General features: G+C 41.6%; 2 protein-coding genes across 2 annotated transcripts; both read left to right on the top strand.

The window, feature by feature from the left end:
* The first annotated feature begins 1542 nt into the window (after positions 1–1542).
* Positions 1543–7416, top strand: rpl18 (ribosomal protein L18). Its single transcript, XM_031299425.2, has 7 exons — positions 1543–1677; positions 2345–2431; positions 2585–2692; positions 3292–3390; positions 3571–3694; positions 6107–6176; positions 7282–7416. The coding sequence occupies exons 1-7, from the start codon at positions 1675–1677 to the stop codon at positions 7355–7357; spliced, it is 567 nt and encodes a 188-aa protein (XP_031155285.1). The 5' UTR covers positions 1543–1674; the 3' UTR covers positions 7358–7416.
* Positions 7417–7859: 443 nt separating this feature from the next.
* On the top strand, positions 7860–21229 carry sphk2 (sphingosine kinase 2). Its single transcript, XM_031299423.2, has 8 exons — positions 7860–8133; positions 9692–11356; positions 14017–14166; positions 15859–15953; positions 16130–16245; positions 16773–16976; positions 17103–18693; positions 19069–21229. The coding sequence occupies exons 2-8, from the start codon at positions 10894–10896 to the stop codon at positions 19129–19131; spliced, it is 2682 nt and encodes an 893-aa protein (XP_031155283.1). The 5' UTR covers positions 7860–8133; positions 9692–10893; the 3' UTR covers positions 19132–21229.
* The last annotated feature ends 975 nt before the right edge of the window (positions 21230–22204 follow it).

Genomic DNA, 22204 nt, shown 5'->3' with positions numbered 1-22204 from the left:
AATAAGGGTTTTGAAAAAAGTATTTTCATTTGATAGTCCAAAAATGATTGATGCGGGAAGGAGGTCTCAAAACAAACATTTAGGCTATGGCAAACAAAACAAAGAGGTGAAAATGCAGCCACTCTCTCATTTCAATGAAGAGCTTCTAAATAAACTTATAGCCTAAAGATTAGATCAGATGACGTTGTAGCCAGTAGCCTGACGATGTGTATGAGAACCATAGACAGTTAGATGAGAACTGACTGTCCGTCAAGATCAAAGTAGGCTATCATGATGCCAAGTCGCGGCCATGATGGTGCAGCTCCTCCAAAGAGCGCACCATTAGCTTAAACCCACGTAAATGCCATATGTAGCCTAAATTAAAGTTCAGTGATTGCTGGTGTGAAGAAGTACGGAGCCCCACAAAATATTGCGAGGGAACGCCAAACTTATTACTTGGGAATGCAAAACATATTGCGAGGGAACGCAAAAGTAGTCCCCTGAAAAAATCTCGCAGTGACCCTTCCGGTGCTCCGTACAGAAGAGACAGAGTGCAGCTCTCACTCTATTGTTTTGTGTCGTATTTTCAACAAGGGGGTAAGCTTCTCCTCGGACCGCATAGCTCCCATAGACTGTATATAAGTTAGGTAGCTCCTATGGCGCCATTTTGATGCTACCAAGCCATCACCTCCCGTTAGCATTCCATTGACTGCCATTCATTTTGGCGCTACTTTGACAGTGAATAATTTTACATCTGAAGCGTGTAAAGACTCTATTTGTCCATTGTTTATTTCTAAAGAAACACGACAATGTATAAAAGGCTCCATTACCTTGTACCTCACGTTATGGCTCCGTAGCAGACGTTTTTGTAAAAATAGGCTAACGATTGTGTCATAACCTACTGTCATATAGTAGAGGAATTACCGTATAGTACAGGAGAAGCTCGCAGGCAGTTTCGACTTACATTAGCTGTTTAAGTTTAATTACTAATGTTAACTAGCATTTTAGTTAGCAATAATTAGCCTGTGCCTATGTTATCTCCTTACATATACCTACACTCTCCGTCTCTGTAAGATTAGAAATGATTGAGATTTCTCTTGGCACAGCTACCAGAAGACTTACAACTTTCAGACAGGTTGCTTACGTCACATTTACGTCGTCTCTCTCAGTTGGAGGCTGCGCAGTAACGCTCGGCGCTCACCGGAAAAGTGCTTCTGGCCTTCACTGGTCTCCGTCCAGAGCAACGGGATTTGTTGGTCCATTATATATATGTCAATGATTTTCAACCGTATTTTAGTGTTTATTTTCTAGACTAGGCCTATTTATGGAAGATGCATGGTTTTCTTTAATAACTTTCATGCAATGTGACCCAACATTGAGACTCAAATATCATGACTTAAGTTAAAATGTGTCTTTACTGTACAAATTAATAAAATAAATCAAAATATGCCACTAAATAAGTAATAAACTATCATATCTCTTGCCCATGGATGCTGTAACAACCTTGCCTCTTCACCACATAGACAATTATGTCTTCACCACTGGAGGCGCCATCTTGAATAATCGCAGTTGTTTTGACTTCGTTGTCCTGCAGGAAGCGCATGCCCCCGTAACCAATCAGAGACCCGAGATTTCAGCGCAGTGTTTATCGCGAGACCTCAGCTCTTCCTTTTCCCTTTTCGCTCTGAGCCCAAGATGGTAGGTGCTGCAAGTAGAAAATGTAAACTACGAAATTTTGACTATCCACGACCATCCTCTGAATTAAAACATCTTATTTCCTCAACGAAAACTTTTAATGGTTTTATACATCATTCACGTTGCAGTCCTGTTATGATTTCGTGTTATTTGACCATGTAAATGATACTAGCTTACCCTCTTTGATGCCGATGTAGTGCCGTCCAGGTAGCCGCTTCACGTCCTGAGGTTGATCAGAAACGAGCTTTAAAAGGGGTTCAGAACGCGGAATATTATGTTAATCCTTAATTCCTATTTCGCCAAGTTAACGTTAGTTCCTAAATGTCAAATTCAGCCATACTTCAGAGTGTAAGCTTGTTTGCTTTGCCGCTCGTGATAGCAGTTAGCTGTGGAGTGTCAACGTGTGAACCGGCCTGTACGCTACTAACGTTACATGTTGAGCTTATTAACTAAAGGGACGTTACTGTTTTATTAGTAATATAAATTACGCTCATAGTTTAACCTTGCGTTGTCGTGGTAGACTTGAATGTTCAACGTAAGATTAGCAATGAAGCCTGGGTGTAATAGATGCCATTATTGGTATACAAAGTGCTTAAGATTAAACTGACTGGGCTGCTTGTGAATGCATTACTGTAATATTCTATTAATGTGGTTTTGTTTACTTTTCAAGGGAGTTGACATCAGACACAACAAGGACCGTAAGGTGCACAGAAAAGAGCCAAAGAGCCAGGATATCTACCTGAGGCTCCTGGTCAAGGTAATTTATATTTACACATTATGTTTTACTCATTGGAAAAATACCACCAGTAATTATTTCTGTCATCTTAGCACACTAAATTGTCAGTTGACAACTAGATTTTTCATTCTAATCTTATGTGATATTCCTAACTATTCTGCTGGGTTCTTGCAGTTGTACAGGTTCCTGGCCCGCCGCTGTAATGCTCCCTTCAACAAGGTCGTCCTGAGGAGGCTCTTCATGAGCAGGACCAACAGGCCCCCCATCTCCATTTCCCGCCTGGTCAGTTTCAATTGTATCCCATCCTGTCCATCATTTAATGAATCCCTTCTTTCTCTATTCAATTTTAGAAACGTATCAAGACTGAAATGCATTTTTCACAAAGTACATTTGGTTTGACTGTTGATTTTAGGGCTGCATATATTTGAACCACTGGATCAGTATCAGTGCAGATGTGACAGATCTGTATCAAATATGGTTTCTTTGTCATATATTGGGCATTGGTATCAATAGATACCTGATGTGAGAGTTTGTTAAAGAAAAAGATGGATTGGTGCATCCCTAGTTTACATGGGACTTGTTCTGCTTTCCAGTGGCTCTGACTTTCAGGATGTAGTTTGGATTGGGTTAACAAATCTGGATAGAACTTTGGTCAGTGTTTATTCTATTTGGCTCTTAAGTTGTATAGCATCTCAACACTAACCTTGGAAATGTATTAAATATGAACTGGTGGTCAAATTATTGTAGACACAATGTTATCTATGTAATGCAGCCAACAACTGCCTGCATGATATTGCCCAAGTCCTAATGTTAAAGTTGCATGAGCCCTGTTAGTTCAGGTGTGTGTGCTGAATTTCTGACTTTGCTTCCATTGCAACCAGATCCGTAAGATGAAGATGCCTGGCCGTGAGAACAGAATCGCAGTTGTTGTGGGATCAGTCACTGATGATGTCAGGATTCAGGATATCCCCAAGCTCAAGGTAACCCCTTTTTTTTTTTTTTTTTTTTTTTTTTTTTTTTTTAAGAATGTCAGAATTAACCTATTAGTGTTTTTCCCCATAAAAATATGATTCAGCCCAATGATTATCTTCCCTCAACATTGTAATGTTGTTGGTGACAGTATCTGACATAGTCCTCATGTCCTGTTTGTATTCCCACAGATCTGCGCTCTGAGGGTAACCGATGGTGCCCGCCGCAGGATCCTGAAGGCAGGCGGTCAGGTGATGACCTTTGACCAGCTGGCTTTGGCTTCTCCCAAAGGACAGGGCACAGTGCTGCTGTCAGGTAAATAAACATGTAGTTACATTCAATACCATGACACAATTGGAGTAGATAATGTAAGCCCTCATTCAGTGTGTTTACATGCTGTTTAAAAAAAAAAAACGGTTGTATTCGGGTTAAGGCCATACCCTGATTTCTCAAACGCCATGTAAACACCTTACCCCGCTTAAAATGGGAGTTTTCATAACACTGACGGAGGTAGAAAACTCCTTCAGTAACCAGGGTATTCATGTATACACCTTAACTGGGGTATGATCGGGTTAAGCATCTGCACATGCTTTAACTGCCCCTCCCCACTCAGCTGGCTCAATCGGCTTTTGAATCGAAAATAATCCGTTGGCACTGTGAGTTGTAGTTGTTGCTTTGATACCATATCAGTGGCGGGCCATCGGCACCAAAGAGCCTGTACGTTCCATCTGTTTTACTCCCCGCCGAGGCTGCAGTGGACATCGGGAGATGGCTAAACAGATTGTCCATCTCCGGGGCTGTCAACGCTGTGTCTCGGCAAAAAAGTGGAGGGATAGAGCTTCCCTGCTGCGGCCGCTGGCTAACGTTAATGTTAGTTAGCGCTAGCTAACACAGTTAGCTTGCTAATTCCACCCGAAACTGGTTAATGTTACTGATATCATGAACCGAAAAAGTTCAGTCGTCAACTGGCGAGAACACGGTGTTCCTACACTGTGACAAGTGTGTAAATGAAACATTAAGTTGTTAAATGTTATTGAGAGGCTGATCTGTGTTATTTTGACATGGGTCCACTAGAAGAAAAAGCCAATTGTGCGTTGGCAGATCGCCATCTACTGTACCGGAGGTAGAGTTAATACCGCCATTCTTCCCCGATCATGTATACGGGGAGAACAGGCATAACTCAGTCACTCAACCTGGGTTATGACCATACCCCGGTTACTGCTGTGCATGTAAACACACTGTACGTACCAATGGTGCTGGGGGGGACTTTGGCCATCAAAGTGGTCTACAAATCAAGCTCACATTAATTACAAATGTAGCATAGTCAGTTGATCATATTAAATGATATAGGGCTACAACTAATGATTATTTTCATTGTCCATTAATCTGTCAGTTATTTTCTCAATTAATCTATTAGTTCTTTGTTTCATAAAATTACAGAAAATGGTGAAAAATGTCAGTGTATTCCAAAGCCCAAGATGACATCCTGAAATGTCTTGTTTTGTCCACAACTCAAAGAAATTCTGTTTACTGTCATGGAAAAGTGAAGAAACTAGAACATATTCCCATTTAAGAGCTGGAATGAGAGAATTTGTACTTGTACTGCAAAAATTACTCCGATTACACCGATTTAATCGATCAACAACATAATTGGCGATTTAATTTAATAGCTGACAACTAATCAATTAATCTTTGCAGCTTTAAAATGATACACTGATGATACTATGGCTGCCCAATCATGAGGAAAATATGCGATAATGTATCCCAATTATGATATTACTTGGAATAAATAGACAGATATTAAAATGTACTGAGTTCTGCCTCCCTGCTGCTTTAAAAAACCTGAAAGGAAATCATTTTCAACATTGAACTGAAAACCAGGTAACATAAAGAAAAGTAAGTTACATTTTAAAGTGCAGTTTTCTACTTATCTTTCAACTAACCAAATATGTTTCCCCTTTGCATGAACAGTTGTTTGAGAACTGCCTTTAATCCACATATTGTATTTTCACACTGAAGTATAACCAAATGCTTTAAATTATCGGCATCAAATGCTAGTGAGTTTAATGGGAGTTATCATTTAGCGCTGGTTTTTGGTAAATTAATTAATCCACAAGATTGATTATTGGAAGAGAAGAGATGTCTTGTATGTGACATCAGACCACTGTATTCAAAATATGTTCCTGCCAACAAATCAAAAATATCCTCCTGTATACACAAGGAGGTGCACACATTAGTTTTGTAGTGTCTTAATACTGTTCAATTAGGACATCCATATGGTTCTGAAGCCAAAAATAAAGAAGTGGTGCTAGATTGCTAATAGGGCTGCATGATTTGGAGAAAAGGTCATATTGGGATTTACAATATTGCGATATCATGGTATCATGAGTTTACTTGATTATCAAGGACAATTTGGTAAAATTTTGAAATGGGTATTTTTTTAACTTGAACATACAAAGTTAAACGAGCATAAATACATAAACAAAAGTGCAATACTTTTTTAAATAACTTAATATTTGAGGAAATGTAATAACAAATACAGATGGACTGTAATTTGAGAAACTTGTACTTATTTAATATCTGCCACAAGCCGATACAAATGTGAAAACTGTCATGTTAGAATTATACTTTAGGAATGTGAGTGGGAATACTTTTTGCTAGTAATATTTTATGAGATGCTGTATAATATTTATATCTGCTTTTAATCTGAAACCTTTGTTTGTTCAGGACCCCGTAAAGGCAGAGAGGTGTACAGGCACTTTGGAAAAGCCCCTGGAACTCCTCACAGCCACACCAAGTATGTGTACAGTTGCTTTATCTCCATCTTGTCTGATATTCTGGTCAATATGATTATATACAGCATGTGTTTAAGTGGATTATCCGTAATAGGTAGTAAGGGAAAAGCACAGGTGTAACTAATAAAATAAATCTTCACTTTGTTCCTTAAGTGTGCCAGTAAGCTTAGGGCCCTGGTACACTAGAATGCAATGCTACAATTGGTGATGTTACTGGTTATACCTGTGTTCAACAGGTCAAATGCCTATGAGACAAATGTCCGTTAACTGTTGCTATGACTGTTAGAAAAAACCTTTTGCGACTATGTTCTGTTCAATTCTGGCAGTTCACCAAGAAAATGCAATGTATTTTGCTCTTAATCTGAGTGCTGTTATACATAGTGTGGTTTTCAGAGGACAGTTAGATTATTTTTTTTTTTTAGTTTTGGAGATAATGGGTGTTTTCGCAGCTGACCTTTTGACTTGTCTAAGTAGGAAAAGCACAGGTGTTACTAATAACTTTAACGATGACCCTCTTCTAATTAAGTGCCACGGTCAGCTGGGACAGTAAACCAGTACGGGCAATGCCAGCATTTTGAAATTGAAGCAGCTAAATGGATTTCAGTTGCCATTCATTTTATATTTAACACCTGTGCTTTTCCTACTTGGACATGTAAAAGGCCTATAGTGTCTGGCTGAATATTCTGTACATGTACATAAACTCATGAGCTACACCTCTTTGGAAATATGAGTTATGATCACAAGATTATCCAAACAGCATGCAATTTCAATCACAATCTACAGTATACCATAGCGAAGGAATTCTCACGTTTGCGAGTTATTTATTGAGAAGAGTTTTGAGCACAAGAAATCCAATGCCATTAAGCTCCATTGTATAACGGATTTAAATCAATGCTTTGTCAGAACACAAACCCTGAGTGAGTAGTTGGCACACAAGTAAGAGGGAAAATTGTAGAGTTTAATGACTCTTAAACAATTTTATTGATAGAAGTTGTGAATAGTGTGGGTGCTAGGTCGGCTTTGCAGTCATTTGTAAGGCTGGTATTAGCATGTTAAGGTTGGGTTTGTGACACCATTTTATACTAAACTATTCTTGCTCTTCTCCAGGCCCTACATCCGCTCCAAGGGCAGAAAGTTCGAGAGAGCTCGTGGTCGCAGAGCCAGCCGTGCTTACAAGAACTAGTCTGTGTCTTTGTTTTCCATGCAATCTGATACAAATAAAAGATGGACTGTACAAAATGAGTTGCCTTTTGTGTTTTATTGGACAGCTTGCATACCCTTGCAAAAACATCTGTCACTGATTAAAAGCATAACGTGTCAAATGCTGATTAACATCACAGGAGAGGACTTTGATGAAGCTAGCACATCTCCCATTTAGGCTATGTTCACACAATAGACTGTATGGTACACACACAGCTGTCCGTTCTTTCTCATTTTGAATAAGGACAATGCGTTTAAAGGCTGCAAGGGGGTGCTGGAAAAACGCAGTGGCCTGCACCGAGAAGTTAGGGGATTAAACTTGGAAAAAACAACCCGACATCGCGCTGCGGTGGCCAGTAATGTAACCGGTGAACACTTGTCAGGCCATGTGAGTCCCATTCCGTAAACGGTAAGCCAACCTGCCGAATCGCTTGCTTTGGTCTCGATGCGACCTTACAACTTTTTTACCCTTACTTGTAACCCATTCTTTCCATTTCCAGCCTTCACTGAAGTTTTGAGGAAATCTGACGTTTGATCATTACTGATGAGTTGGCCGGAAAAAAAACAAGACTTGGCCAGGAAGTGTTGGTCTGTCAATGATAGGAGAATGTCGCTGGGTGTTGCAATGTTTTCCTTATCGCCATTGGACTTCCGCTCCGCCGCTCAAAGCTGCCGCTGCTGCGTCTCCAGACACTTCCTGCACCGAGCTACAGTTTTCAGAGCAAGCGACTCTCGTCGTGAGGGGGGAGACAAGATGAGGTAATTTGGGGTCTTATACCTTGATATATAACATTAAACATGGCTCCTTCTAAGCGGATGTTGGTAAAAATATAACTCTTTAAAAGTTACAAATGTTCGTGTTACTCCGGCTTGATAGAATCATTAGCTAACGGTAACGTTGTGATACACCGTTATCTGCGCTAACTTGGATAACGTTACCTCCTTAAACAAATCAATAAACGAGACGTAAAATGTAAAATTGGGGCTTGTCAGTGCACCCATGGTGATTTCTAGTATTTTTGAAGAGAATAGAGTGTCAATAATGCAGTAAGTTAGCTTGAACTCAGGCTACATGTTAAGTAGTAAACTGCTAGCCACTGCTAACTGACTGCTGTGTTGCGCAGGCAGGTCAGCTTACTGTAGTCACAACATTAGCACAGCCTCTATCACCTTGATTTAACGTTAGGATTCGTGACTTTTAACGCTTTTTGATTGTTGGTAGCTTTTTCATAGGCTGCAACATTTATGAAAATGTATCTTCAGCTTAGGTGTGCTGTAACTGTTAATCTAACGTACAGCAAGAGTTAAGTTGTTACGCTGGCTAACCGAAGCTAACCGAAACCTGCCCAAAATACCCCGAAGTCACTCAACAACAGACCCATTGTGTGAGGGACAAAATTAGCCTGCCGATATTATTTTTGGGTGTCCCCGTCCTGCATTTCAAGGACGTAAGGTGCAACAATGGGCATCACTGGGGTACTTTTTGTGTGTGTTTAATCAAGACAGGGCATCAGCCAAGTATTGATTTAGTCTGCACCGCAGCATGCATAGTGTTTCCGGGCTGCTATAAAACTTGAAAGAAGAATGTGACTAGTTTATTAATTTCGGGTAACGTTATAGACTACCGAAGTCCCACGCTGATAGTCCTGTTGTACTTTGACACACTAAAGTCTAATTAGCTGGACCCTGCTGACTTGGATGGTTTATTAACTTGGGAACAATTTAGGATTGCAAAGATTGTTTCATGCTAATGCGTATTGCAAAACCTCTAAAATCCAGTACAATGTAGGTCAGCAATTTGCAAAATCTCAATCCTAGATTCAAATTGTGAAAGAGACACTGGTTCCCCAAATCCTGTTACACAAAAGCCCTATTTAAAAAAAAAGAAGAAAGAAAATACCAACCAGATGTGGTCGTTCTCATTCAACATTGCATGCATAATTATGTGGTGTCTCAGCAAGGCGGTTGAGGATGTGTGACTGTTAGTCATTATGTACAAAGACGCACTTGGGGTCAATGGGCAAGGTTGGTCTTATGTTGCTTCACCCTGTAACCGTAATCTTTTTCTCTTATCATGACAGTTCTCCTCTGTACTTGTGATACAGAAATATTCACCTTTTGTACAGTGAAATCCCAGGTGAATTACAGGCAAACAAATAATTTATTTAGTTTAGTGGGCCCCCTTCTTTAATGTGAATTTCTTACCCATCTGCTCTTAAAAAAATGTCATGTGGATCATCCATACATTAAAGTTCTGCAGTTCCTTTTTTCCACTGTATTGACTTGTGTCCTCCTCTCCACCTTTGTGTTCTTACAGGAATAAAGATCTTTGGGAGGGAACGTGAGGCTTGACTCAAGGACATTACCATGACATAGACAAATGAAAAGAGCCCACCTGGAACTGTCTCCTTGTTTGTCTTTTGTTAGGTTTCTGTTTTTATTTTTTCGTTGTCTAGTCTCCACCTGTCTTACCTGGTGTTTACACTCTCCTTGTGGAGAACAGATAATGAAATAGTATGCAGGAGTATTTGTTTGCATGAAACTTTAATGTATCACACTACTGTCTAGAGGACTGACCTAGTCACTCCTCGTGTCTGCCTCCTATATCACAGAGATTAAAGATAGCAATAGAGGTATCAAAGGTCTTGAAAAAAGTCTGCACTTATCATATCATTGCAGGAATTGATTACGTTTCGGCCAGCACTTACCATCCAACATACTCTACCGAATTCTTTACTTGTGCTTTAATTTAATTGTTGTAGCCTTCTTGTTTAAACAAGGTGTGTTTGTTTTTCTTATTCACACTTAATGGATCTATTTTTCAATGCAACCAAGAATTTTAGTTTTGTCCATTTGTGTAATTATTTAAAGTTTTATTGTTAATGTAGAGGAGCTGCTCAGCTGCCTAATATTGTTATCGCAATAGGCGGCTTTAAGTTGTAATGTAAACATTCTTTTTTTTTTTTTTTTTTACTTATGCGATCTTTGTGAAGAACAATTTTGCTTACATTACTTATCTTGTAGTGGGAAAATATACATTTTTAAGTTTTATTGTCTTTGAATATGTTGAAGTATTGCTCATTTTTCCACTGGCAGTAAACTGTAGAAGCTGATGGCTCTTCAGATCAAACTGATGGGAGCTTTCTAACTGTGACACAAAGACTGATCTTCAGCAGTTTCCATCTTCACTGGATAAATACTCTAAACAGAACAACCTTTGAACTGGAGTTTCCTTCTCAAATGAAGACATACCTCTTTAATAGACAGATGGAAACAAACTAAGAGCAGATTTTTTTGTGTGACATTGTCTCTTGAATCCAAACACTGACGAGGCAGAATGATTTTGAGGAGATTTCAGGGATAAAGCTCTCAGACTGACATCCAGATACATTTTGATTTTCCCTCCAAATCGTACGAGAGCTGCCGAATTCCACAAGCCTCTAACTGTAGAAAATACGACCCTAAAGCTTGTTAAACCAACTTTTTCCTGTAAAAGCCTTGTCCACTTCAGCAGTGAGGATGCGATCTCCTGAACCATCTTCACCTTGCACAGCAGAAGCCCTCCTTCATGGCCAGTTTGCCAGCTGGGATTCAGGCAGCAACAGCAACAATAACAGCTGCCCCAACAGCCCTGGTGGTCCGGGGAGACTCTCCCCCGCTGCCTCCCCTACTCCGGCTCCAGCCTCCAACTATGCCTTGACCCTCACCCACACCCATATACATATCCAGCGGCTGTCACCACGGTTGGGGAAGGAAGCCCGTCTCTTGCTGCCTTTATCAGAGCTAGTGGGGTGCAGCTGCCCTCGTGCCCCTGCGCCCCCTCTCCTGGTGCTGTACTGGTACCCGCCAGGCAAACGACGGAAAGGGGTGTCTCGGCGCAGGCAGGTGAGGGCCTACCTGGCAGAAAGCAGGTCTGAAGCTGAGAGGTGGTCAGCTGCTGTACAGTGTCTACTCAGAGGTGTGACCGTCACTGCTGAAACAGGTGAGTGTGTGTGTCTCACCAGAGGCTTGCTTGTCCAGGTTGGGTGATGGTTGTTGGATAGTGTTACAGGACCATTCTGGTCATGGTAGTAGCCCATTGACCTCAATTTGCATACATTTCCTCACTGCACTGTTTTAAAGAAATTAAGTGAAAGAATTTTCCTAGTTTTTAATGTTTCTAGCAGCCACCTGTTTTAGTTGTCGGTTATGACATTCAACTTGTAGAGAACTTTTTGAAAACCATGCTGCTTTTCCCTTAAACCCCAAGTTTGCTTTTTAAAAATTAATAATCCTGTGCATTGATATAGTGTGAAGTTACAGTGAACGTCTTTATCAAAAGGACAACATGGTTTGTGTACAGTAGATGACGTAGTGTGATTTACTTTGGCTGACCTTAATGTTTGTCTCTATGAATAAGTCTTGAATTCCTGTTTATTACATGAAACCACGCAATATTGCCTCATGTCGCCTTGATTTATGCCTCCTTTGTAAATGCTTGCTAAGTATAGCTTAATGTCACAGTGACCCAAGACCTTTCTGTGAGTACAGCATAGCCACGTTTCAACAAAAGGTTCTGGGGTCTTTTATGTCCCCACAACTATTTTCAAGGAACTCAAAGGTTCCTTCAGATCATTGTTGTCTGCGTTTCCACCGCGGTCTAAAGACCCGTGAAGATTAGGAAAGCCTGCAGTTCAGTGTACCCGCCCGTATTATCTAAAAACACGAAATAGATTTTGTCTCACTGTGCTTTACAGCGCAACCACTGAGACATCATCACCAAATAAGGGTTTATTTCTCTCATTCCAAGCACCGCCATGCTCTCTCTTTCTCACCCAAGACACACATCTGCAGCCGGCAGTTCAGCGTGGCTGCTGGCTCTCTCTCTTTGTCTCTCTTTGTCTCTTTGTCTTTTTTTAAATAAGTCAGTAAGCCAACAGCAGAGTATACAATTACTTTTAATGTTATCAAACAAAGAGAAAGGTTCTCCCCTCGTCCTAAAATGGTCATAAATCAAAATGAGAGTACTTCCTTGTTTTATGAATGAAGCGGTCGGTGAGTTTAAGCAGCCGTGCTGTGTGAGTTTGACCAATCAGCAGCAGTCATCCCTGCAAACCCCACCCCGAAGGTTCCTGTACTCAGGAATGACCCTCTGATCAGGGACTTTTGGGGAGAGAAATAAAGCCCCCAGAACTTAATGTAGACCCTGGTCACCCATATTTAGTCAATGAGAACACAAATGGTGTCAGGAGTAGTTAAGCATTCTAGGGGTTATGTAGCAAAAACAAAGGGGGATTAACACTTATAGACCCTATAAGAGGCTGTGAGATGTATTATTCAGAGTTTGGATTTATTTTTCTTTGTTTGTTTCACATAACTACATCACACATTTATCTGATACTTCTTTGTTTTTCTGCCCTTATCTGTCCTGCACACACGGTCTGTATCATTCAGTGTCAAATGAGACATAGGGTGGGGCTGCTGCAGCTTGCCACCTCTTCCCAAGCGCTGTATCCCCCCCCAGCCTCAATAATCAAAGAGATCGCAAGTGATTACTTTAGACTGTTTTGATTTATCTTTCTCTCAACATTACCTACTGTATGCATCACACTCTTTTGCCATCTCCTCCTCTCTCCTTTCTCTTCTTTAGACTTAATCTTTAACCCATAATTCTCATTAATCTGTCCATCATTTGTTTTTCTCATTCTTTACCACATCATTGTCTCCTTCCCCCAACAGAGAGAAAAGTCCTTCATTTTACTTTTTTTCCCCCCAATCCTCTGTTTGCCCTTTGTCTGCTCTTGCCTCCTTTATACACGGTTGCAGTTCACCCTATTTTTCTCAGTTTTGCCAGCCTTCTGTTTGACCCCGAGTTTCTGTTCCACTTTGCTCACATAGCCTTCATTCCGTCTTATCTCGCTGTTATACTTCTCTAACCTAATCAGTCCATTTCTGAATCTCTTGCTGTCTTGATTCTGTTAGTTTTTAGGCCTTTGAACATTATAGCTGTGGTTAGCTGGGTTTTCTGTTTTTGCCTTAGTGTCGTTTGTTGCATAATCCAGGATTATCTGAGAGTGCAGCTATTTTATCTCCTTCCCTGCATCGCTGGGATCCATCTGTACCAAACTAAATTTTAGATAGATGTTCAGAGCTAACTATAGAAGCTTTTTATTTATTCTAAGCTTCATACCTGGGCTGATGAAAGAGTAGTGAAGTGGAGTAGAGTGTTGCCTCTGTGCCCCAGTTGGACAGAATTCAAGACTTATTAGTTCACCACCTTGTTTTATTAAATTCCTATATCAATATGTTTCTATATGCTTTGTTACTCCAGTATAACTATGTTACCAATTTATATAATTTCTTAAAATGCAAAAAAGAAAGAAAAAATAATTCCTATATCGTGACTGGTACTTGTGTCCTTTACCATGTGTCTTAATTTAAATGATTTACGTGCTCTTCTGTGCCAGCATTATGAGATCTTGTGAGGTGAAATGAATGAAGTTTAAATGGTTGAATGCACTCAAAGTCCAGGGTTGGGCCACACTGTGTAATGACAGATCCCAGTTGGCTTGCTTTGCAGTGAAACTCTAGTTCCTTTCTTTGTTCTGGACAACAACTCTGTGAGTTTTAACCTATCCATGCTCTCCCTTCTTTTTCAAACAGAATTTTCAAGAAGTCTGCTACCTCGTCCCAGGCGACTACTGTTATTGGTCAATCCCTTCAGTGGGAGAGGCCAGGCAATGCAGTGGTGTCAGACCCATATCCTGCCAATGATCAGAGAGGCCAACATCAGCTACAACCTTATACAGACAGGTAACACATCCAAAGGCAAAGACAGATAATACATTTATGTATAACATACATACAGTGAGGAAAATAAGTATTTGAACACCCTGCTATTTTGCAAGTTCTCCCACTTAGAAATCATGGAGGGGTCTGAAATTGTCATCGTAGGTGCATGTCCACTGTGAGAGACAATCTATAAAAAAAAAATCCAGAAATCACAATGTATGATTTTTTAACTATTTATTTGTATGATACAGCTGCAAATAAGTATTTGAACACCTGAGAAAATCAATGTTAATATTTGGTACAGTAGCCTTTGTTTGCAATTACAGAGGTCAAATGTTTCCTGTAGTTTTTCACCAGGTTTGCACACACTGCAGGAGGGATTTTGGCCCACTCCTCCACACAGATCTTCTCTAGATCAGTCAGGTTTCTGGGCTGTCGCTGAGAAACACGGAGTTTGAGCTCCCTCCAAAGATTCTCTATTGGGTTTAGGTCTGGAGACTGGCTAGGCCACGCCAGAACCTTGATATGCTTCTTACAGAGCCACTCCTTGGTTATCCTGGCTGTGTGCTTCGGGTCATTGTCATGTTGGAAGACCCAGCCTCGACCCATCTTCAATGCTCTAACTGAGGGAAGGAGGTTGTTCCCCAAATTCTCGCAATACATGGCCCCGGTATCCTCTCCTTAATACAGTGCAGTTGCCCTGTCCCATGTGCAGAAAAACACCCCCAAAGCATGATGCTACCACCCCCATGCTTCACAGTAGGGATGGTGTTCTTGGGATGGTACTCATCATTCTTCTTCCTCCAAACACGGTTAGTGGAATTATGACCAAAAAGTTCTATTTTGGTCTCATCTGACCACATGACTTTCTCCCATGACTCCTCTGGATCATCCAAATGGTCATTGGCAAACTTAAGACGGGCCTTGACATGTGCTGGTTTAAGCAGGGGAACCTTCCGTGCCATGCATGATTTCAAACCATGACATCTTAGTGTATTACCAACAGTAACCTTGGAAACGGTGGTCCCAGCTCTTTTCAGGTCATTGACCAGCTCCTCCCGTGTAGTTCTGGGCTGATTTCTCACCTTTCTTAGGATCATTGAGACCCCACGAGGTGAGATCTTGCATGGAGCCCCAGTCTGAGGGAGATTGACAGTCATGTTTAGCTTCTTCCATTTTCTAATGATTGCTCCAACAGTGGACCTTTTTTCACCAAGCTGCTTGGCAATTTCCCCGTAGCCCTTTCCAGCCTTGTGGAGGTGTACAATTTGGTCTCTAGTGTCTTTGGACAGCTCTTTGGTCTTGGCCATGTTAGTAGTTGGATCCTTACTGATTGTATGGGGTGGACAGGTGTCTTTATGCAGCTAACGACCTCAAACAGGTGCATCTAATTTAGGATAATAAATGGAGTGGAGGTGGACATTTTAAAGGCAGACTAACAGGTCTTTGAGGGTCAGAATTCTAGCTGATCGACAGGTGTTCAAATACTTATTTGCAGCTGTATCATACAAATAAATAGTTAAAAAATCATATATTGTGATTTCTGGATTTTTGTTTTTAGATTATGTCTCTCACAGTGGACATGCACCTACGATGACAATTTCAGACCCCTCCATGATTTCTAAGTGGGAGAACTTGCAAAATAGTAGGGTGTTCAAATACTTATTTTCCTCACTGTATATACCCGGTGTTAATTTAATGAATCTGTCTCAGAGCGTCAGAACCATGCCAGAGAGCTTATCAGAGAGTTATCGCTCCAAGAATGGGATGGCATCATCATTATCTCTGGAGATGGCCTGCTGCATGAGGTGTGTAACGCTTTTGTTGGAGGGCTAAGCATCGTGGAATTTAGGGGTATGTTCAAGGGGGGGAATAATATAACAGTGAAGATATTGTGTGTTTTTATACCACATACATGTACATTACAGCTTAAACTGTGTCCACCGATATGATTTTCAGAATTTTCTGTGTTGTGTTCCTGCAGGTAATTAATGGGCTGATGGAGCGTCCTGACTGGGAACAAGCTATAAAAACACCTGTTGGCATTCTTCCCTGTGGCTCCGGGAATGCACTGGCTGGCTCCATCAACCACCATGCAGGGTAAGCATGTATCTCATTCATATAAGATAATCCTTTATTGATCCCAGATCAATAATTATTGATGAATAATTATCAGGTATCTGTCAAGATGAGAATTGTTTTCAGTCTAAGCTCTGTGAACACAAAAAGTGGTAATTAAGGATATCGTATAATACATATTCTCTGTATTTTCTCAGTATATACTTTGCAACTGCTTGACAACCATTTTCCATCTTTAAGTGTATCTTCTATTATTTTCTTAGTTTAGATCATCTTTGCTGAGAATAGTGCTGTTAAGTTAATAGGTTGCTGTACAGACACAGGACATTTACGCATTATTAGGTCCTGCCCGAGTCAAGCTCTTTTATATCACACATTTGACATGCCATCTTTCAAAAGAGCACTATGTTGCTGTTTTTGTCATCACCTTGTTATCTAGGCCTAGAAATCTCTGAATAGCGAAAGGACTCTGTATTGACCTGTTGTTTGTACAGTTTTCTCGTTATCTTTACTGACAGGAGGTGTTGTCTTCTTTATATCTCCCTCAGGTATGACATGTGCCTTCGGGAGCCCCTCCTTTTGAATTGCTGCTTTTTGATTTGTCGAGGCGGTATTCGACCGATGGACGTGGTCTCTGTGACAACAAGCCCTTCTCCCTCCACCAACAGTCGTATTGCAGCACCCAGGAGACTGTTTTCTTTCCTCTCTGTTGCCTGGGGCTTTGTGTCCGATGTGGACATTGAGAGTGAGAGGTGGGTGTGTAAGAACATCAACTGTTGGCTTTGTTCATCTAAGCATTACTCTAGTTATCCTGAAATATCACTTTTTATGTATTAACAGATTTATTACAAAAGAATGATTTACTTTCCTGATTCCAGGTATCGTGGCCTGGGCTCAGCTCGCTTCACCCTGGGTACCCTGGTGCGCATCGCTTCTCTTCGATCCTACAAGGGTCGTCTGTCCTACCTGCCTCCCTCTATTAGCACCACATCACCAGACGCCACACCTCCTCCGCCAAGGAGATCCCTCTCCCGCAGTATCACAGAAGGCCTGGATGGCTTCTGTCGAACGCCCATCCATCGCACCTGCTCTGACATGGGCATCAGCGAACAGAGGAGCCTGCGTAGGGGTGAGGGAGAGAGGGAAAAAGAGGAGAGGCAGAGAGAAAGGGACAGAAGAAGGGAGAGGGCTAGGGGAGGAGGAACTGGCGTGGTGAGGGCAAGCAGCCTGGCAGAGGACAGAGAGAGAGAGGTAGAGATGGAGGCAGAAGAGGGGAGATCAGGGACATGTTCAGAGAGTTCAGAATCAATTGAAAGGGAAGACTGCAATATGGGAAGGATAGAAAGGTTGGAGGGGATCAAGGATGAAAGGGAAGATGAGGGAATTGTAGAGCAAGACTCCAGTGAGATGGAGGAGGAGGATAGGGGGAAGGATGGGGAAGGCAGTGGTGGTTCTGCAGAGGGGGAGAGAGCGTTGCATGCAATAGAGCCGGGAGAGAGCCGTGGGGTAGACATGGGGCGAGACACAGATGAAGAGCCAGAGGGTTACCAAGATGGGCTCCAGAAAGCCAGACAGGCACTGAGAAAGAATTCAGCTCCTTCAAGCCAGATAGCCAACGCTCTCTTCAACCAGCCTCTCAGTCGGGAGGCTGACACAGATTCGGGCACTTCATACGGGGTAGAGGACATGGATCTGAATGGAACCTACTACCAGAAAGAACCCTACCAACTGGACGTTGCTCGTGAGCGATCTCTCACCATCTCCTCTCCCTTTCGTCACTCTCCCTTCTCTAACAAGCCCAAGACGTTGGACCAAAACCAGAACACCTCCCGACCGAGGCCCCTCTCTCTCCTCCAGCACTCCCACTCAAACTCCCTCCCCCCTAAACTCCCTTCCCTCTCCCTGTCTCTTTCTCCGACACCCCCATCTTCCCCTTCATGTGCCTCCCCACACTCTTCATCCTACCTCGTCCCCCGTCCTAACACCCCAAATTCCACTTCGCCCTCACCCTCTCTACGCACACCGTCCTCATCTTTTAACTTTGACATTGCTGAGCCAGCAGGATCCCTGAAGAACCGTCCTTTTGTCTCACTGCCTTTAAATATCCCTCGGGATGACTTGTTACCTCCCCTCGACCAACCCCTTCCCACCAGAGACTGGGTCACCATTGAAGGGGACTTTGTCCTGGTCCTGGCCCTTTATCAGTCTCACCTCGGGGCTGATCTTCATGCTGCACCCCAGGCCAGGTTTGACGATGGGCTGATCCACCTGACCTTTGTGCGGGCGGGGATCTCCAGAGCCACTCTACTGAGACTGTTCTTTGCCATGGAAAGAGGAAACCACCACTCCGTCAGCTCGCCTTATGTGAGCCATATTTCCTGTAAGGCCTTCAGGCTGCAGCCTCTGTCTACACGGGGGACACTCACTGTGGATGGAGAACTGGTGCCCTATGGGCCTCTTCAAGCACAGGTCAGTGGTGTTTGGTACATACTGAATGCACTTGTGAAGTGCTTTGATCTGAGTGTATTAACTGTAGGTGATTGGATGTGACACTTAGTTTGCTCAAGTTAGGGGTTTTGATTACCATCCATTCATAAAGCACATGCTCATGAAACTGTAATAAACTTTGTAGGGCTGTGCCCGAGATAGTATTTTGATTGTGGTTGATGTTAAAACACATGATTATTTTTTCCCAACCAGTAAGGAGAGGTGTGTTGTATTTTTAGCACTGTATTTTTAACTGTATGCCTCTACAGTAATAAGTGTTAATGCTTATGTTAATGAGTTACTATGAGACTTATCGTTGGTAATCATTTTTATTTCTGATCTCTCAATGTTTCACAGGTTCATCCTTCCATGGCTCGTCTCATCGTTGGTGACTCTGGAGTGAAGATTACCAGATTCTAATCGGGTGGTTGAGCTGATTGACAGATACAGCACTCTACTGAATTATGTAATCTCTGCTGTCATCTATACTCTGAAAGAGTGTGGAGTATTAGAGAGACTTAAAATAGCCTGGATAGCAGAAACTGCTTTTCTGGGGTTTAATGAAAGGGATAACCAACCAAGCCACGCATCATTGGAGCATGACTGCAGGGATTAATAGCAAATTTAAAAATGGATGAAAAATGCGCCTCATTGCACAGTTGTTGGATTACGCTCAGCGTGAGAAGCATGAAAACTGCACAGCCTGGGATAGTAAGAGGGAAGAACAATCAAATGTTTATGGAGTTTTTTTGTGTGCAGGTGCATGTGTTGGATGTATACATAGAGGTATGCATGCAGAGAAGCACTACCTGTATTTTGCCTTTTAATGAGAGAAAGGAATCAGATAAAAAATCAGAGAAGATTCTTAAACATGAAATGCTATAAAATTGAGATTGAGATTCGCTTGGCCCCAACGCTTTATCTTTAACCTGCTCTCTATGTCCAAATGTTTTTACTTTAAAAACTTCCGTCCATGAAAAGAATGCCTTATCTGACACTGGACAGTACAGTTGTACCTTTGCCCTTACTTGTTCTTACTTATATAAGAAACCCAAATATTTTCAATCTCTGTCCACCTATCATAGTGTCCGTCCACTACATCAAAACAACGCTTATATACTTAGACATACTGGTAGACTCACCTACCTACTGTTATCTTTGAGCACACTGCTCTCCACTGTTTAAAGCATCGGTCGAGAAAAATGTGGACACTTTAATGACCATTTTGTTCATGCAAGTGACTCAATGTAGTGCAGCAAGATTAGCTTGTCAGGGTCATTACATAGTAGGAGCAATGGAACCGTTGAACGGTGACAATTACTGACATTTTTACTTAATCTGCCTGTTTTTCTTAGCCAGTGGATGCACGATTATGATGTCAATGATATCACACTTTGCAACATATTGAACATAAAAATGTCTGAACAAAGCAAGCTTCTTTGTCAGTGGTATAGTAATTAGTGCATTTTGTACAATAACTAGAGTTGAAGCAACACAGAAAATCACAACACTAGAATCTAACTAACTTTAGATACATCTACAGCATAATGCAGAATCTGATGCTTTGTTCTAGAAATTGGTGCGCTAGTATTAATAGCCTAGTCCATATACTATAATAAATGGATCACATTACATTCCTAGCCTGCAATTAATTAAATGTCTGCATTTAAACACTCAAATCTTTTGAAAGGTAGGAGTGACTGACCAGGGCACAACATTAAAATCCAGAAGCTCTGTGTTATCACATCAGACTTTTGATCAAGAGATAAATCAGATGGAGGTAAAACAACTTTCATTGTGAGCTGATCTGGTGAAATAAGTGATAGATTGGGTTTTACATTTAATTCTTGAGGCCCCTTCTTGGAATTGTCATGTCTTATGAATTAATCTTTTAAATGTTATAATAAAACCTGCTGATATACTTGGTCTGGATAAAGGATAAATCATTAGCATGTGCAGTGTATCAATCAGTAAGATCATGTGACGACTGTTGGGTCATCATCAACATACTGTGTGTTTTGGTCATGCCTGGACAAATCTAGGCCTTTGTATAATAAGCCTGTACATTCTGGCTGTTGATCATAAACTGTTAAAACCTGACTGTAGAAAATGGAGTAGAACTCTTTGCTTACCAGGCCTTTTTTTTTTTTTTTTTCTTCCTTTGAGCGCACAGTGCAGCTAGTCTACCACAACTACACTGTGCTTACACAGAATGTGAATACAACATTTTGAGTCAGGACTTGTAACAGTACCAAATAGAAGAATCTATATACACTTTGAATGGAGTTTTTGCCAAAATGCTTACTCTCGATGTTTAAGAGACTAGTTTTACTTACTAAACATTTCGTTGTCTATGGCCATAGCTCCGACCATGGTGTTGTAGACCAATTTGATATGACAATATCGGGGTATAACCCTTCAATTGATAATGCCATTAAGATGTCTGTAGTGGACTGCCTGTGATGAAATTGTAATTATGACTAAAACCATATGAATAAATGAAACATATCTATATACACAATGTACAGTTAATAGTTAACAGTCAACCATGCATGTCACACAGTCCCCCGCACTGCACTGGGACACTCTGACCATGCCATGGTCCACCTGATTTCATCATACAGGCAGAAATTAAAACTTTTTAAAACTGTTGTGAGGACATCTAAGAAGAGGAGCAGTGAAGCTGTGGTGGACCTTCAGGTGTGTTTGGACTGTACAGGGATGTTTGCAGGACTGCTAACAACAGTTTGAACAAGTACACAGAGGCTGTGACGTCATACATCAGTTTCTGTGAGGACAGCTGTATTCCAACACGTACCACTAAGAGGTTTAATAATGACAAGCCCTGGTTCACAGCTAAACAGACAGCTAAGGTTGGTGAAAGAAGAGGTATTCAGTAGTAGAGACAGTGACTGGTTTAAAGAGTCAAAGTACAGGTTTAGTAAGGCAGTGAGAGATGCTAAAAAAAACTACTCTCATTGGACTCAACTCTGGTGGGGATGAGTCCGCCTGCAGGTGGGAGATTGACCACCTGGTGACCTGGTGCAGTCAGAACAACTTGGAGCTAAATGCTCTGAAGACAGTGGGGATGGTTGTGGAGTTTAGGAAGGGCTCAGCCCCACCCGCCCCCATCACCCTGGGCGACTCCACAGTCAACATTGTGGAGTCCTTCCGCTTCCTGGGCTCCATCATCTCCCAGGACCACAAGTGGGAGCTGAACATCAGCTCCCTCATCAAAAAAGCCCAACAGAGGATGTACTTTCTGCAGCAGCTGAAGAAGTTCAACCTGTTGTTGCTGGTGACTATGATGATGCACTTCTACACTGCCATCATTGAGTCCATCCTCTCCTGCTCCATCATCATCTGGTACGCTGCCACTGCTAAGGACAAAGGCAGACTGCAGCGTATCATCCGCTCCTCTGAGAAGGTAATTGGCTGCAATCTAGATAGATAGATTTTTTATTGGTCCCAAAAAATGGGAAATAACGGTGTT

Source organism: Sander lucioperca, chromosome 10, assembly GCF_008315115.2.
Source record: "Sander lucioperca isolate FBNREF2018 chromosome 10, SLUC_FBN_1.2, whole genome shotgun sequence".
Taxonomy (NCBI): domain Eukaryota; kingdom Metazoa; phylum Chordata; class Actinopteri; order Perciformes; family Percidae; genus Sander; species Sander lucioperca.
Note: the sequence above shows the minus strand (reverse complement) of the source record. Positions and strands in the feature narration are given on the sequence as shown.